This window comes from Enhydra lutris, unplaced genomic scaffold (genome assembly GCF_002288905.1).
Source record: "Enhydra lutris kenyoni isolate GAN:26980312 unplaced genomic scaffold, ASM228890v2 scaffoldscaffold9, whole genome shotgun sequence".
NCBI classification, from domain to species: Eukaryota; Metazoa; Chordata; class Mammalia; order Carnivora; family Mustelidae; genus Enhydra; species Enhydra lutris.
Window position 1 is genome coordinate 8,109,857 of NW_019154093.1, and position 13,609 is coordinate 8,123,465.

The 13,609-nt window shown below is 54.9% G+C and overlaps 1 protein-coding gene across 2 annotated transcripts in view; it reads right to left on the reverse strand.

The window, feature by feature from the left end:
• LOC111143191 (glutamate ionotropic receptor kainate type subunit 3) overlaps positions 1 to 13,609 on the reverse strand; it is a 219,547-nt gene that overhangs the window by 64,945 nt on the left and 140,993 nt on the right. For both annotated transcript variants that reach the window (XM_022496724.1, XM_022496723.1), the window contains exons 3-5: positions 11,831 to 12,088; positions 4,872 to 5,053; positions 2,223 to 2,276 (exon numbers count right to left, since the gene is read on the reverse strand). In XM_022496724.1, the coding sequence (XP_022352432.1) occupies positions 2,223 to 2,276; positions 4,872 to 5,053; positions 11,831 to 12,088 (494 nt within the window). The remainder of the gene's footprint in view (positions 1 to 2,222; positions 2,277 to 4,871; positions 5,054 to 11,830; positions 12,089 to 13,609) is intronic.

A 13,609-nucleotide genomic window follows, 5' to 3' on the forward strand; every position in this document is an offset into this window, starting at 1 on the left:
TCAGTACCTGAGGCCTGAGAGGATCTGTACATGCCTGCTGCAAGTGAGTAAATGGATGCCTGAATTAAGGAAATGAAAAAATAAGAGAAATGGATGATGTCTAGGGCTGGAGGAGGCCCTGCAGCATTAGGAGCCTGCCCTGAGCCTCCCTCCAAGACCTCTAACCTTGACCCCAGGAAGGCAATGGCATTAATGAGAGCAACATGGGGGCGCCGGGGTGGCTCAGTGGGTTAAACCTCTGCCTTCGGCTCAGGTCATGGTCTCGGGGTCCTGGGATCGAATCCTGCATCGGGCTCTCTGCTCGGCAGGGAGCCTGCTTCCTCTTCTCTCTCTCTCTCTGCCTGCCTCTCTGCCTGCTTGTGATCTCTGTCTGTCAAATAAGTAAATAAAATATTTTTTAAAAAATGAGAGCAACATGGGAAGAGCCTTCTCTAGAGCCTTGCCTGAAGGTCCATAGGGCTAAGGGCCCAGATGTTGGTCTTAGTACCCTAGAAGCCCAGGGCTACCATGCCTGGGGACAGGGCCTTGGGCCCCTGGAATGGGACCCTCTGCACCTTCCCAGCCTTGCTCCTCTACCTGGCTCCTAGTTCCAAAAAGAGGTAGAATATGGGAGATCTGGGGACCTTATCCTCCAGCTTCTAATGATTTTCCAGGATATAGCACGACATGGAAAAATCAACTTGGGTGGGCAGAAATCCAGGAAGAACTTGGGGAAGAAGGTGCCTGATCTTAGTCACCAGCTTCCAGAATCCCTTTCTTCCAACGTGACTCCGGGCAGACGCCCAGAGCTGAGCCCTGGATCAAGAGCATGTGCAGGTGGGTCTTGAGCTCCGCCATGGGCACAGGGAACGGTGGGTGGGGAAGAAGCCATGGTGTGCTGGTAAACACACAGTAACCAGCTCTCAGGGGAGGGGAGGTTGCAAACCCTTCTTCATAATACCCACCAACTTTGGTGGTATGAATACTCCTTCCACCACAGCCAACTTCAAGCTACCTCCATGCTATCACTGAACGTGGATTTGGGAGCAGATGACTGCAACGGGTTCTAGAAATCAGTCAGCTCTCCAGTGAAGCTCCAACCTGTCACTTGGCCTTTGCTTATGCTGTTCCCTCTGCATGGCAAACTCATCCTCTCTCTCCTTAGTGAACTCCTACTGATCCTTCAAGGCCCCAGTTAAGCATCTATCTCCCTGCCTCAAATTTCCCACCTTCTGCCAGCCCCTCTGCACCCAGTGTCTCCTTTCACAGTGCTCCACAGCCGTGTCCAAGCATGTCATGGCACATGTGTGCCAAAGGAGCTAGACGCGGAGGTGGGGACGGCACAGGATGGGAGCTCCTCGAGGGTGGGGCCTCCACGCAGTCGTCCTGAGACCCTCACTGATGCCCAGGCACTGGGGAAGGAGGGTTCCTGGGTGCCAGACAGATGAGCGAACACAGAAGCCTGCCAGGCTGTCGGTGATGCCACCAGGTGCCCCAGAACCGGGCTGGGTGGAAAAGTCCTCCCAGAGCCCCAGCGAGGTGCTAGGACATCTACTCCAAGGCACGGTGGCTGGGTGTGGATGCCCCTTTGCCACAGGGATCTCTTTATTCTGCTGATTTCAGGCCACAACTAATTATCCTAATGGGTTTAAATGGCCCTCAATGTTCTCCGAGTTTGGACAGGACCCATCTGGAGCCTGCAGGTGGGCTGGCCCAGCTGAGAGTGAGTGGGCAGACTTCAGCACAGATGCTGCAGGAATCCAAAGTAGTATTTCCTGTTGTTGCGTGAGGACTGAGACATCCTCAGGGAAGTGTGTGGGCTAGGAGCTGAGGGTCTTCCTAATAAGAGCAGCTAATACTTTTACTGCCTTCACACCAATCAGGGACTGCCCTCAGCATTTTATTTTTGGAGTTCAACATTCTAGGAGGTAGAAGCCATTATCGCACCCATTTTGCAGACGAAGAGGCTGAGGCCAGGAAGTTAATGACTGACTAGTCCTCAGAAGGGGTTGTGTTGACACAGGCAGGTCTAGACTCCCTGTCCTGAGTCACAGCTCTGGGGTGTTTCTCAAAGTGGGTATGCCACAGAGATGTCTCTGGGTCCTTGCCTGAGGCTATACCTAGAGCCTTTGGAAGCAAGGCCAGCCTGAGTCTCCTCTTGCTGTTGCAATGGTCCCCACCAGGCTGATCGTGTTCTGAGGGGGTCCCACCCCAGCCCGTGTCGGGACCCAGGGGTACGTTACCAGAGTGGTGAAGATGAAGTGGTAGTACTCGGTCATCATGCCCATGGCCATGGCCTGCGGGAGAGCAGAGCATCAGCATTGTGCAGGGAGTACCCGGAAGCCCCCTCCCCTCTCCCGGCAGTGAGGACCAGACTGGGGTGGTGGGCTTGGGGGAGGTGGGCCACTCGGAGTGGGATGTCCTCTGAGACCACCTCCCTGAAGTGATGACTGGCTGGCAGACAGCGGGGGGGCGGGGGTGGTGGTGTTTCCCTGGAGTGTGCTGCCAAGTCCTTGGGACACATTCAAATACAGAATCTCGGGGCTCCTAGGTGACTCAGTCAGTTAGGCATCTGCCTTGGGCTCAGATCAGGATCCCTGATGTCCTAGGATCAAGTCCCCGCATCAGGCTCCCCACTCAGCAGAGTCGGCTTGTCCCTCTCCCTTTGCCCCTCTCCCTGCTTGTGCTCACACTCTCTCTTTCTCAAATAAATACACAAAATCTTTTAAAAAAAAATGCAGAATCTTGGGCTGTACTCTGCATGCAAAGATTCAAAATTCTGCAGGGCTGGGCTGGGCCCAGTCTTCTGGCTCTTCCATGAGCATCTCTGTGCTTGCTACACTTAGAGAAATGCAGTTGGAATGAGCCCCAGACTGTCTTCTCAAGGGCTCTGGCTCCACCCAGCTGCACTCACTGTCCTGGCTGGAGAGGGAGGTATGTGAAAGCTTGCCCCTGTCCCCGCCCTGGCCCCAGCCCAGCCAGGCCCCAGGAGGAGAGGCTGTGCTGGGGTTGATCCTCCCTGGAGGGTGGAGACAGCATAGCCCGGCTTCCCTGTTCCAGGTGACCACCCGGCAGGTCGCTCCGTTGCCATGGAATTATTACTAGGTGTCATTACGAAGCCTGTATTACCTACATTTACGTGTTTTATTAGAAACCTATAATCTATATTACTAACAACCATAATGCACTTTCTACAGAATTCTTCAGAATGCCAGGCCCCCTAAGTGTTCTGGAAGAAAATGGTCCCAGGGTCAGGTACACGTGGAAAGTGCCACTCCTTCTCTTGCCCTCTTGGAGACTTACAACCCATGTCAGCAAGTTCAAGGCTCAAACCAGGCCTCAGCCAGCAGCCATGGTTACCTCTGCAGAGCTCGGGGTTTAGAGGGGCACACGGTCTCCAGTTTTAATTCTGGATGTTTTCAAGTCAGACAGACATGGGAGTAAATTCTCACTCTCTGGCTGGATGACCCGGGCTCCTTCCTTTCCCCAGGAACCTCAGGTTCCTCACCAGTAAACTGGGCATGATAACCATTGCCACCTGCCAGGGGGGCGCTGACTGAGGGGCTCCGGACACCTGGCACATGGTCCCTCCTCAGCGTGACCAGCCAGGGTTGTGGCGGTCTCTGCTACATGTACCAGGAAGAGAAGGGAAGCACTAGGCGTGGGCCGTCGTCCAGGGAGGAGGGGTGAGGGTTCCCTGGGGGACATCGGTTTCCTCCACAGTGACCCCACAGAGGCCCACACCCAGTGCCGACACTGGGCTACACTTTTTCCCTGCCTCATCTCAGAATCCTCCGTCCCCATCTGAGGCAAAGATCCCTGGTTTTGTCTACAGAGGAGGGGAGGACACTGGGGCTCCTTGCTCTCAGGCGCACAGAAGTGAGATTTGAACCCCCAAGTGAGCTATGCACCTGCCTCGGGGTGAGGGAGCCTGGGGGAAGACACTGGCTGCTGGGCTGCCTGCATACCCTCTGTAGGGCCAGACCGGAGGGTGGGACTTGGACCAATGTCCCCACCCTAACCCGTCCTGGGACTTGAAAACTCGTATCCCTGGCATGGCACCTAGCCCCCTGCGCTGTGTCTCCTCCTCACCAGCTCCACCCTGCCAGGTCAGGACTTAGAGCTCCACAGAACGCCTCCTTCAATCACCAAGGCCACTTTCTGGGACTGTGTAATTGCCTTTTACACAAAGCACAGGCTCAAATGGGAGCGTTCTGGGTTTCAGCTGTGGCACCCTCCAAGGAGGCTGTGGGCGATTTTGCCGTTTATTTCTTAGGTAGCTGGCAGAGATGGCTCTGGTTCCCAGCACACCACACTGGGCTGTGTCTGGAAAGGAACAGAGGCCCATCCAGGACCCAGAGCCATCTCCCTCCCCAACGGTCGCTGCAGAGCTGAGCAGATGGCATGGGGAACGTCAATAAACCTCCCGGTAGTAGAATAACCACAAGCGTTCTGGGCCACGGGGAACTCATCACAAAAGACGCAGTGCCCCCCCCCCCCACCGGGGACTGTTCCTGCCACCCCGAGGCCTCCCAGGGCTTCCCGAAATGTTCAGTCCTGCTCCGCTTCAGACCCTGCCTCCCACCTGCAGCCATAGCCTGGAAGCGAGCACTGAGGCAAGAGCCACCAGGCACTAGGCTGGGCTCAGCCCTGGCATCGCTCCGTCCTCACGCGGGCTCAGACCTTGGAGACCACACATGTCCATTCTGCCGCTGCAGAAACTCACGCGTGGGGGTCAGTTCAGCCAGACTGAAGCAGAGCTGGGCTCCCCCCACCCCCACCGGCTCCAGTCACCTCCTGCTGTGGGTGAGTGGGGAAAGTGGGGGTGGGGGAAGGGGCAGGCAGGTCCCGCCCCTCCCTTCCATGCCCCGGGCTGGCTGGCACTCACACACCTGCTTGAGGATCTGGGCGGCCATGGTGTGACTGCAGTCGAAGATGATGCGGAATTCCCGGCCCCGCTTCATCTCCTTGAGTAGCGGACGCGAGTCGTCCGAGTCAAGGGGCAGCTGGCGGATCTTCAGGCGGATATTGTACCTCGACGGGGCCATGATGAGCTCCTGCAGGCGGATGAGCCCTGGGAGGTCCCCGGGGTGCAAAAGACACACGTGTACACACAGGTAAACATGGCTGTCAGCCTCCACGGACTCGGGCTAGCACATGGCCTGTGGCTGCAGGTCTGTGCCCACACACAGACACACAGACAAGGATGCGTGGCCCACAGAGCTTTGGGCAGGTGTGTGGACAGAGCCACGTGGGTACAGACATGGCACCAGGATTCTTGGGTGTGGCTGTGTGCACCAGGCTGTACATGCCGGCACACATTCCCGGATATGTAGGCACCTACAAACACATGCTTAGAGGGACATGTTTGCTGACACAGACATATGTTGGGACTTCCTTACACGTGCACATCAAAGCCTGTGCATACACAGACACACAGACACACGTACAGATTAGCAGTAGGTACAGACAGCAAATTCCCGCAAACCGCGTCTATGTGCTCCCCTCTACACTAGCCTTTATGGAGTCCAAACCAGAGGGCACCCCTCTTCGTCACCCCACGTATGACACTGGGAAGTTGGGAACCTACCTCTAGGACATGGGCACAAGTGAAGGCTGCAGGCTCAGGTGTACCAACTGTTGGACTATGTAAGACAAAGAGGTATTTGTGCCCCCAACCCAAGGGCAGCCTACCTCAGTAAACCTGACTGATTTTTCCAGGCTCTGTGCAATCACCTCCTCCATGAAGCCTGCCCCTACTGCTCTTTCCAAACAAGACATGCCATCCCTCTCCCTCTTCCCCTCAGCACTAGCCTCCTCTGGCCTCTTCTCACTCCCTCGTCCAGCCATGGCCTCCTTAACCTCATGGGCTGGGTCCCCACAGCCCCTAGCATGGGACCTGGCACTTCGGAGGCCCTCAACACAAATCACCATAATTGAACTGACTTACTGTTTTTTTTTCTCGCCACACTGAAAAATCCATCCTCCACCTTGGCATTTTGCAAAGCCACTTAATTTGGGAACTTCCAGGGAAAACTGAATGTCACTTCCTGGAGATAAATGGCTTACTTAGGTCTAATTAAGTTTATTTCCATTGCTATTTCAGGGTCCATTCTTGCTGACTCCCTTCTGTTTAGCCTGGGAGTAAGCCTGCTGATACCCCCTCCCCACTCAGGGAGGGGCTGAGCCAGCAGGGACCGGGGTCCCACTGGGCTGTCTGCCCACGCTCAGGGCTCAGGGTCTGTGTCTTGACTGCATGCTCCACTCAGCTCTGCTCCGTTCCCCCGTGAACAGCAGTCTGCTTCTCCTCTGGGGAGCAACTCCTCCCCCCGTGCTTGGACCATGTGACTCCGAGGAGTCCATCCCCAGCTCTCAGGGCACAGCACGTGCCCCAGCCTGGCCAATCAGCAAGCACATTCCTCTAGGCATAGGGATGGGCTCAGAGATGGGTGGGTGATGCCAGTTGGTCCTATCAGATGACTTCCAGAAATGGTACCAGAGCAACTGGTAAGAAATACACCCTTTTCCACTTACCTCCAAATAGGGAGGCAGTAAGTCTAGGCATCACCACATAGAACCTGAGAAGGATTCCAACATGGCAGAAGTCAGGCCAAATAAGTCCTAATGATACCCATCTGAGCCTCTGGATCTAACAGTACCTGAAGCTGAAATGACTCTGAGCTTCCCAGTAAAGGCAGCCAATCAAATCCCCTCCCCCTCCCTTTTTTTGGTGAAGCTAGTTTGCTCTGGATTAAAGTTACTACTGCAGTGTCCCCTATCTGGATGGAGTCCCCCTCACACAGACCGCCTACTTTGAAAACCTTGCAACAGAGCCTCCGGGTTTCCAAAGCCATTTCTGATTACAAATGCCTGGATCTGTTCAGCTTCTCCTTCGCATTCCGAAGGGCTGGACATGAGGAAGGCCATCTGGCGTACACCATTCCCCTTGGCTGGGGAGGACAGGGATCTATCCCTGTGACCTGAGCTTCCCAAGGAGCTCCCAAACAGGCTTTGCCATGGCCACTGGCCTCAGGACTCCCCCCACCCCCCTGGAAGGTCCTATATCCAGGTGAGCGGGCTGGCGAAGGGCTCTGGTGTCTGGAGTGGTCTGGATCTAATAGGGGCTACAGGGCTTCCCAATACCTGACTTGAAATGGAGCCGGAAGGGGCCGTCAGCTGACCTGCGCTGAGGAGGGAGGGACCACCGTCTCCTCTGGAACACACACCAGCCTCATCCTCCCTCCCCATCTTGCCCCAGAAATTCTCAGAGGGGCTGAAAGATGCTGCCCTCTCACACTTGTTACCCTGGGAGGCGCCCCGCCTTCACTTCACTCCCACATGCTCAGTGTTGGGAGCCATGCATGGCAGCAGCAGGCACGTGAACTTTGGGGATCCAGGACGTGAGGACAGGGACAGCCTGCACACTGGAGCAGAGACCACCGGAGTCTTCCTGTCAGCCAAGTGCATTGCCCCGTGTAATGCACAGTGACCCACATTCTCCGGTAGCAAATGTCAGACCTCCTTCTCATCAGTGTATTCCCGAAGGAGACCAGAGGCTCATCTCAGCCCACCCCAGCAGAGGACGAGGCTCTTGCTTGCCCGAGATGAGCCTTCCTTCCTCGCTGCTTCCCTAATCAATCTCTCTCAAAATATCTACAGTGAATCATGGTTGTTAGAATCATGCTTTTCACTTACAAAGCACTTCTGCATTCATTACCCTATTTAAACATCTCCCTGTCCTAGAAGGCACGCCGACTGTTCCAGGGTTACAAAGAAACGGAGGCCCACGGAGGGTAAGGTTCTGCGGCACGCTAGCAGCGGGACTGGGATTTGAGACCCAACCTTCTGGCTCTTATGTTGGGGTCCTTCACCTCGGCTTTTTCTAAGACTCTTCCTTTTGCCCTTGATATCAGTTTGCCTTTGTGTGCAGATGAGGTTACAAAGGTGACCACTTGTCACAGGTCACAGGGCAAATCCTGCTGCTTCCTATAATATAATCATTTGCGATATTCTCTCACTGATGTTCCGGCATCCTGAAATCATGCGTCAAACTAATGGCCAAAGTTGTTTCCATTCTTCTTGTCCCTGTGTTTTTGGTGGCTACACAAGATCATATTATAAGCCCTCCGATCAAACCCCAATTTCTGTTTTGCTTCCTGCCCCATTGAGGACATTCCCACCGAACAAATCCCACCTATCGTCATCTAGGCTATCTTATGGTCATGAGGTAATCAAAGGGTTTAGAGTAAAGAAAGGCTCTTGCCCATGCTTTACTCTTGATCCTGCCTCCCGACTAACCCCAATGCTTCTCCATGAGGCTGCGCACACCCCCCCCCCCTGCTTCTAGAAACTGTTAACAACTCTTTTCTCAATGCCATTGACCTCTCTGTGTCATCATGCGGCCATTGTCATCCGTGAGGCCCCAGGCACACTCAGAAAGAGTTCTCTTTGTAGTTGAGTGTAGGGATGACCCAAATTCTTCACCCCACTCTGTAGCTACACCCTTAGCCAGGTAACTTTGCAGGTGACCTCCGACTGCGGGCAGGTGACCTGCCTCACTCAGGATATTGGGTTCCAGCATGTAACCTGTGTTGGCCAATGGTGTATCAGCGGGCGGGTCACAAGCAGACAGTAGAAATGGAAGGGCACCCTGGGTCTCTTCTTTTGCACCTCTGCAATTGTCATGACCACGTGCCCAGGCTAAACTGCTGGTGCCTGTCATCTCCACCAACAGTTAAATGACCCCCGGGCAGGGGAGGGATCCAGCTGAGACCAGAACCACCACCTGGCCAAGCTCAGCCAATCAGGGACCCCACAGACTTGCGAGCTAAACACATGCTTTGTATTCAAAGCCACTGAATTTTGGGGAGTGGTTGGCAGACACAGCGCCACTAATTATAGAGATGGGTGTGCCCTCTTCTAACATGCTGAGAGAACCAGGATATGGCTCGGGTGGCAGGGTGCCAGTGCCCAGAGCTGACGGGGGCTTGCTTAAAAGCCAGTCAGGGGGCACTCCCTTTCCTATCCTACTGTGCTCAGGGTAGTAACCACCGACTCGGTGAGCTGTCCAGGATGGTCTGCTGGACGATTCCTAGACAAATTTTCCTCCTTGATAAGAGGCATGAGTCACGTTAAGAACAATCTCTTTGGCTCCTCTTTACTTCTATTTCTTGGGGTGTCAGCACGTGAGGATGGGCTGCTCGGAGCTGGAGCAGCTCTATTTTGACTGTGAGAGAGAAGCCAAGAGACCTGGAAGGATATGGATCCAGCGCCCCAGCTCTATTGAGCTGCTAAACCAGCCCTGGGTAGGACCATCTCCAGACTCTTGTCCGTCAGAGAACGAAGTCCCCATTGCTCGAGTCAGTGGGAACCGGGATGTCTGTGAGTCCAGCCTGAACATCCACAAGCATGCTGCCCCCAAAGCAAATCCAGCCCAAGCCTGCTCTGAACTGCTTCCCATTCTGGGGGTCTTGATGACCCGCCACGTTGTCCCTTTGAAACATCCTGATTCTGGGAGGACACCTCTTACCACCCGCCAGTCCTCATCAAAGTCTTCCTATTATTTGACTGAATCCCTAGTGCCCAGTGTGTTCTTGACCAAACCCGCTCCCTCCCGGACTCCCTCGTGTGTTTAAATGTTTGTTAAACTGAATTGAACCGAATTGAAAATCAAGTTGAATTAAACTCTAATTAAATCCTGCAAGAAACGGTGTTCTGGGCACTGGTAAGAGTGAAGAAATGAAGATGGGATCCCCTCTCTTTTGCGAAGTTAATCATGCTGGAGGAGAGTGCGTGCCCCTACCCCCCAGAGGCGGCTGGGCATTTCAGGCCTTCCGAGCTGATAATTGAGAGGCTCGCTCATATCCTCAGAGCGAAGGCACTGGAGGAGAGGGAGCTCCAGGCGTTAGCATCAGCTCTGAACAGCCTCACGAGCAGAGCATCCCTCCTCCGCAAAGCCTCTGCCCCCAGCCCCTCCGGTCTGAAGGCCCTAGGACCGCGGGGCTGTGGTCCGCTCCTGTGTCTCTTCTCACTGCTTTGTGACCCTCACAGCAGCATCACCCTGTTCATGTCCAGTTCTTTCCTGCCATCCTGGCCCCAAGTTCTCTTCTAGGCAGCCCCTCAAATGCAGGCCTCCTTTGTCCCTGCCCACAACAAGGTGGCCACCCCCACGTGACTTCTGGCTCCTGGCTCTCCCTGCCACCCACCCCACGAGATGTCGTCACAGCCACCTTCCGAAACTCTGCTTTCATTATTCTACTTCTGTGCTCAACAACACTCAGTGGGCCTTGGCTGCTCCCAAGATCAGGTGTGAACTCCGAAGTCAGACAGTGGAACCTTCGCACAGCCTGATACACTCTGTTTATCTGACCTTTTCCTCCCACCTTCTAAACTTGAATCTTCTCCCCCTGCCAGGCTGCGCTCTCGAGGAGGCTGCCACGCACAATCCCGCCTCCTTGGTTTCTACTCAGGCTGTCCCAGCCACTGGTGATGCCCTCACGCCTTCTCTATGTCTGTTCACCCTCGAGGCCCCACTCATGTCTCTCTCCCTCTGGTAAGTCAGCCCAGATCAGCCAAGCCCGCCGGGCTTCCTCTCCCCAAGTGCCTTGGCACTGACTGTATGTACCCGTCACTTGACTCTCAGCTCTGATGGCCTGGAATGACCAGTGACCTCTGGGGATGTGCTCACACCCCTACCATCGGATTCACTCCTCCAAAAACGATGGGATTACGACATCCTCATTCTTCTCCCTTACCGGTGCCCAGGACTCTCTTCCTGCAATATTTAATGATGACATATTTCATCCTGATTTTTAATTCAATTCAATTCAGTTCAGTTCAATAAGCATTTAAAAACATCTCTGTTGTACCGGGCCTTGTGCTAAAGCCTGGGGGCACACAAGGCTCATGGTCTGGACAAGCCACCACAACCCTTCCCGGCAGTGTGCTAAGTGAGACCATCTAACAGGGCTCCCGGAATGCTGGCCCTGACCTGGAGTGGGGTCCTCACGCCCCTCAGTGGCAGACAGCTCATGCTGGGGGCACCGAGTGGGGCCGGGGGCCCTGCCCTCCATGATCTCCTGTCTGGTACTGTGGGCATAGCAGAAACACAATAGAGGCTTGTAGAATCCCAAGTTCAACAGACAGCTTTTCTGAGGGATTCACTCCCTATGATTCCCACTCCCCCCATTAGAAGGTAATCAAGAGCTGACATAGAATCACAGGCTGCAGAACACTGAAGAAGGCTTTTCTCCAGCTTGGATGCTACAGCTCTTGACTTGACATGTGGCCAGAGAAGGGCCAGATGGGTTAAGTGACTTGCCAAGGTCACTTTCTCTTAAGAGGCCAGGCTAAGAAATGTCTTGGGACTTGAGTCTTCAGAAAGGAAGAGGAAGAGAGGAAACAGCCCTGTGTTATCCGGCTAGCAAGTGTCAGAGCCAGCGCGTACCCCTGCCCATGGATCCAGAGCCTGTGTCCGCAGTCAGCATGGGGCCGCCCACGTGTGCTGCAGATGGGACTGTGAGTCTAAGGGAGCCAGCGGGGGGGCGGGGGGGGGCGGGCACGGTTTGTGCAGGGGTGAGTGCGGGTGCTGGGTGGGTGCTGAGAGCATGCTGTAGGGGGGCGGAGGTGGGAGTGTGGGGAAGGTGTGAGGCGGGCTGTGGCAAAGTGAAGGGTGAGTGTGGCCGGTGGGTCCTGGGCTGCAAGGCAGTGCAGGGGCAAGTGTCTGGGTGTCCTGCTAGGCTTGGGTGTGAGTGTGCACCCTCTCCCAGGGGCAGTTGATTTGGGCGAGCAAATCCTGGGTCTCTACCTCCCTCACCCCCTACCCTCAGCCCAGCCACGCCCGGCTACCCACCTGTACTGTCGTCATAGACCACGGTGGCCGATCGCCACTTGAGGTACTGGACCAGGTCGAGGATGGCGTGGCTGAGGGAGGCGTAGTCAGGGTAGAGGTTCACGTAGAAGGTGTCCTTGTTGTCCAGCGGGTGGTGTTTCCAGCGCAGCTGGATGTGGGGCACTTCCAGAGCATTGCAGATGGACTGGACGGCGTTGGTGCAGGAGCCCTGTGATGGCCCGAAGATCGCCACCACGCCCAGGGCCAGCTGATCACAGGCTGCAACGGAGGTGGGGGTGGGGGGAAGGTGAGGGGCTTAGTGCTGGGCCTCGTCAGGCAGCTGGGGGCTGTGCACACAGGGGTGCAGTGATTTCCGTGATCCCATAAACACAGCGAAGGGAGACAGCAGCTGGAAACTTCCGGGGGCAGACAAGGAAGGGTCCTTCTGAATCTTGGCTTCCTTCTCTGGAAGCTGGGGTTACAATTACCCTGACTCATGGATATTGGGAAGGTTGAGTGAGATCGCGCATACGAGACCCTTAGCATCACTCATGAAACAGAGATGGGGTTACTTTTGATGCTGTCCTCACTGTGCTGAGCACCGGCCCTGGGACACTCTGGGACCGGCCCTGATCTGGGCGGTGGGGGGAAGGCCAAGAAACAGCTAGGATGAAACATCTCCCTGTGGCAACTGTGAAACTTCTAGCCCCAGTCTGTTCCCCAAAGTTCAACGTCCTCATCTCCCATCTTGCAGGACACTACCATGTGCCCTCATCCGAGATGCATTTCAGACCAAACGTGTCCCAAACGCTACCCCCTCTCCTCCTCCAGGCTCCCCTCCTCAGTAAACCACTTCCACTATCCCAGTGGCTTAGACCCTGAACATTGGCTTCCTCTTGACTCCTCTCGTTCTCTGTTGTCCCACATCCCACTCCTGCTGGGTCACCTTCGGAATGTTCCAGAATCAGAACTTCTTGCCACTGCCACCATCTTCTGCTGGCACTACAGCTTCCTCAGGGACCCTCCCTGCTTCTTACCTCTCCCAGCCTCAAGTGGTGACATCACATGTTTGCTCCAGAGGTTCCAATGTCACTTGGTCTAAAAGCCAAAGTCCTCATGGTGACAGATGAGGCCCTGCTCACTGCAGTTCTTCCCCACCCCATCCCACCCCTGTCCTCATCACCATCACCACTTTTCTGACTTCAACTCCCATCCTTCTCTCCCTTCCTCACAGCCCTCAAGCCCCACCGGTTTCCATGAAGCTCTGCAGACACGCTAAGCACACTCCTGCCTCAGAGCCTTTGCACTTATGGTCCCTTCTAGCTGAAGTGTTCTCTGCTCAGATATCTGCATGACTTCCTCCTTCCCTTCCCTCAGGTTTCTGCATCCATGTGGTCTTACTAAAGAAGTATCACTTGCCCGACTTGTAATAAGAATCCTCCAACCAGAATCCAAAACCCCATACCCTGCTTTGTTTCTTTATTTATTAAATGATCGCCAGAAGTCTTGTTTGTTGACTTTGTCCTCCCACTAGAATGTAAGTCAAGGCAGCAAGGGCTTGATCTATGTTGCTTATTGGTCTATCAACAATAAACGGTACCTGAATAGTCCCTAAACGTGCTCAAAGCAGTACTTGGCCTGACCAGGTGCTTCACCAGCCTCTGCTGTGTGAACAAGTATTGACTCCCTGCCCTCAAACAGTTTGCATTCTTGGGTGGGGGAGGAAGCCCAGGGGCTCCTAAAAGGTGCTCCCCTCCTGGGGAGGGGCTCAGGCAGGTCAGATGGCAGGTGCTTCTGGGG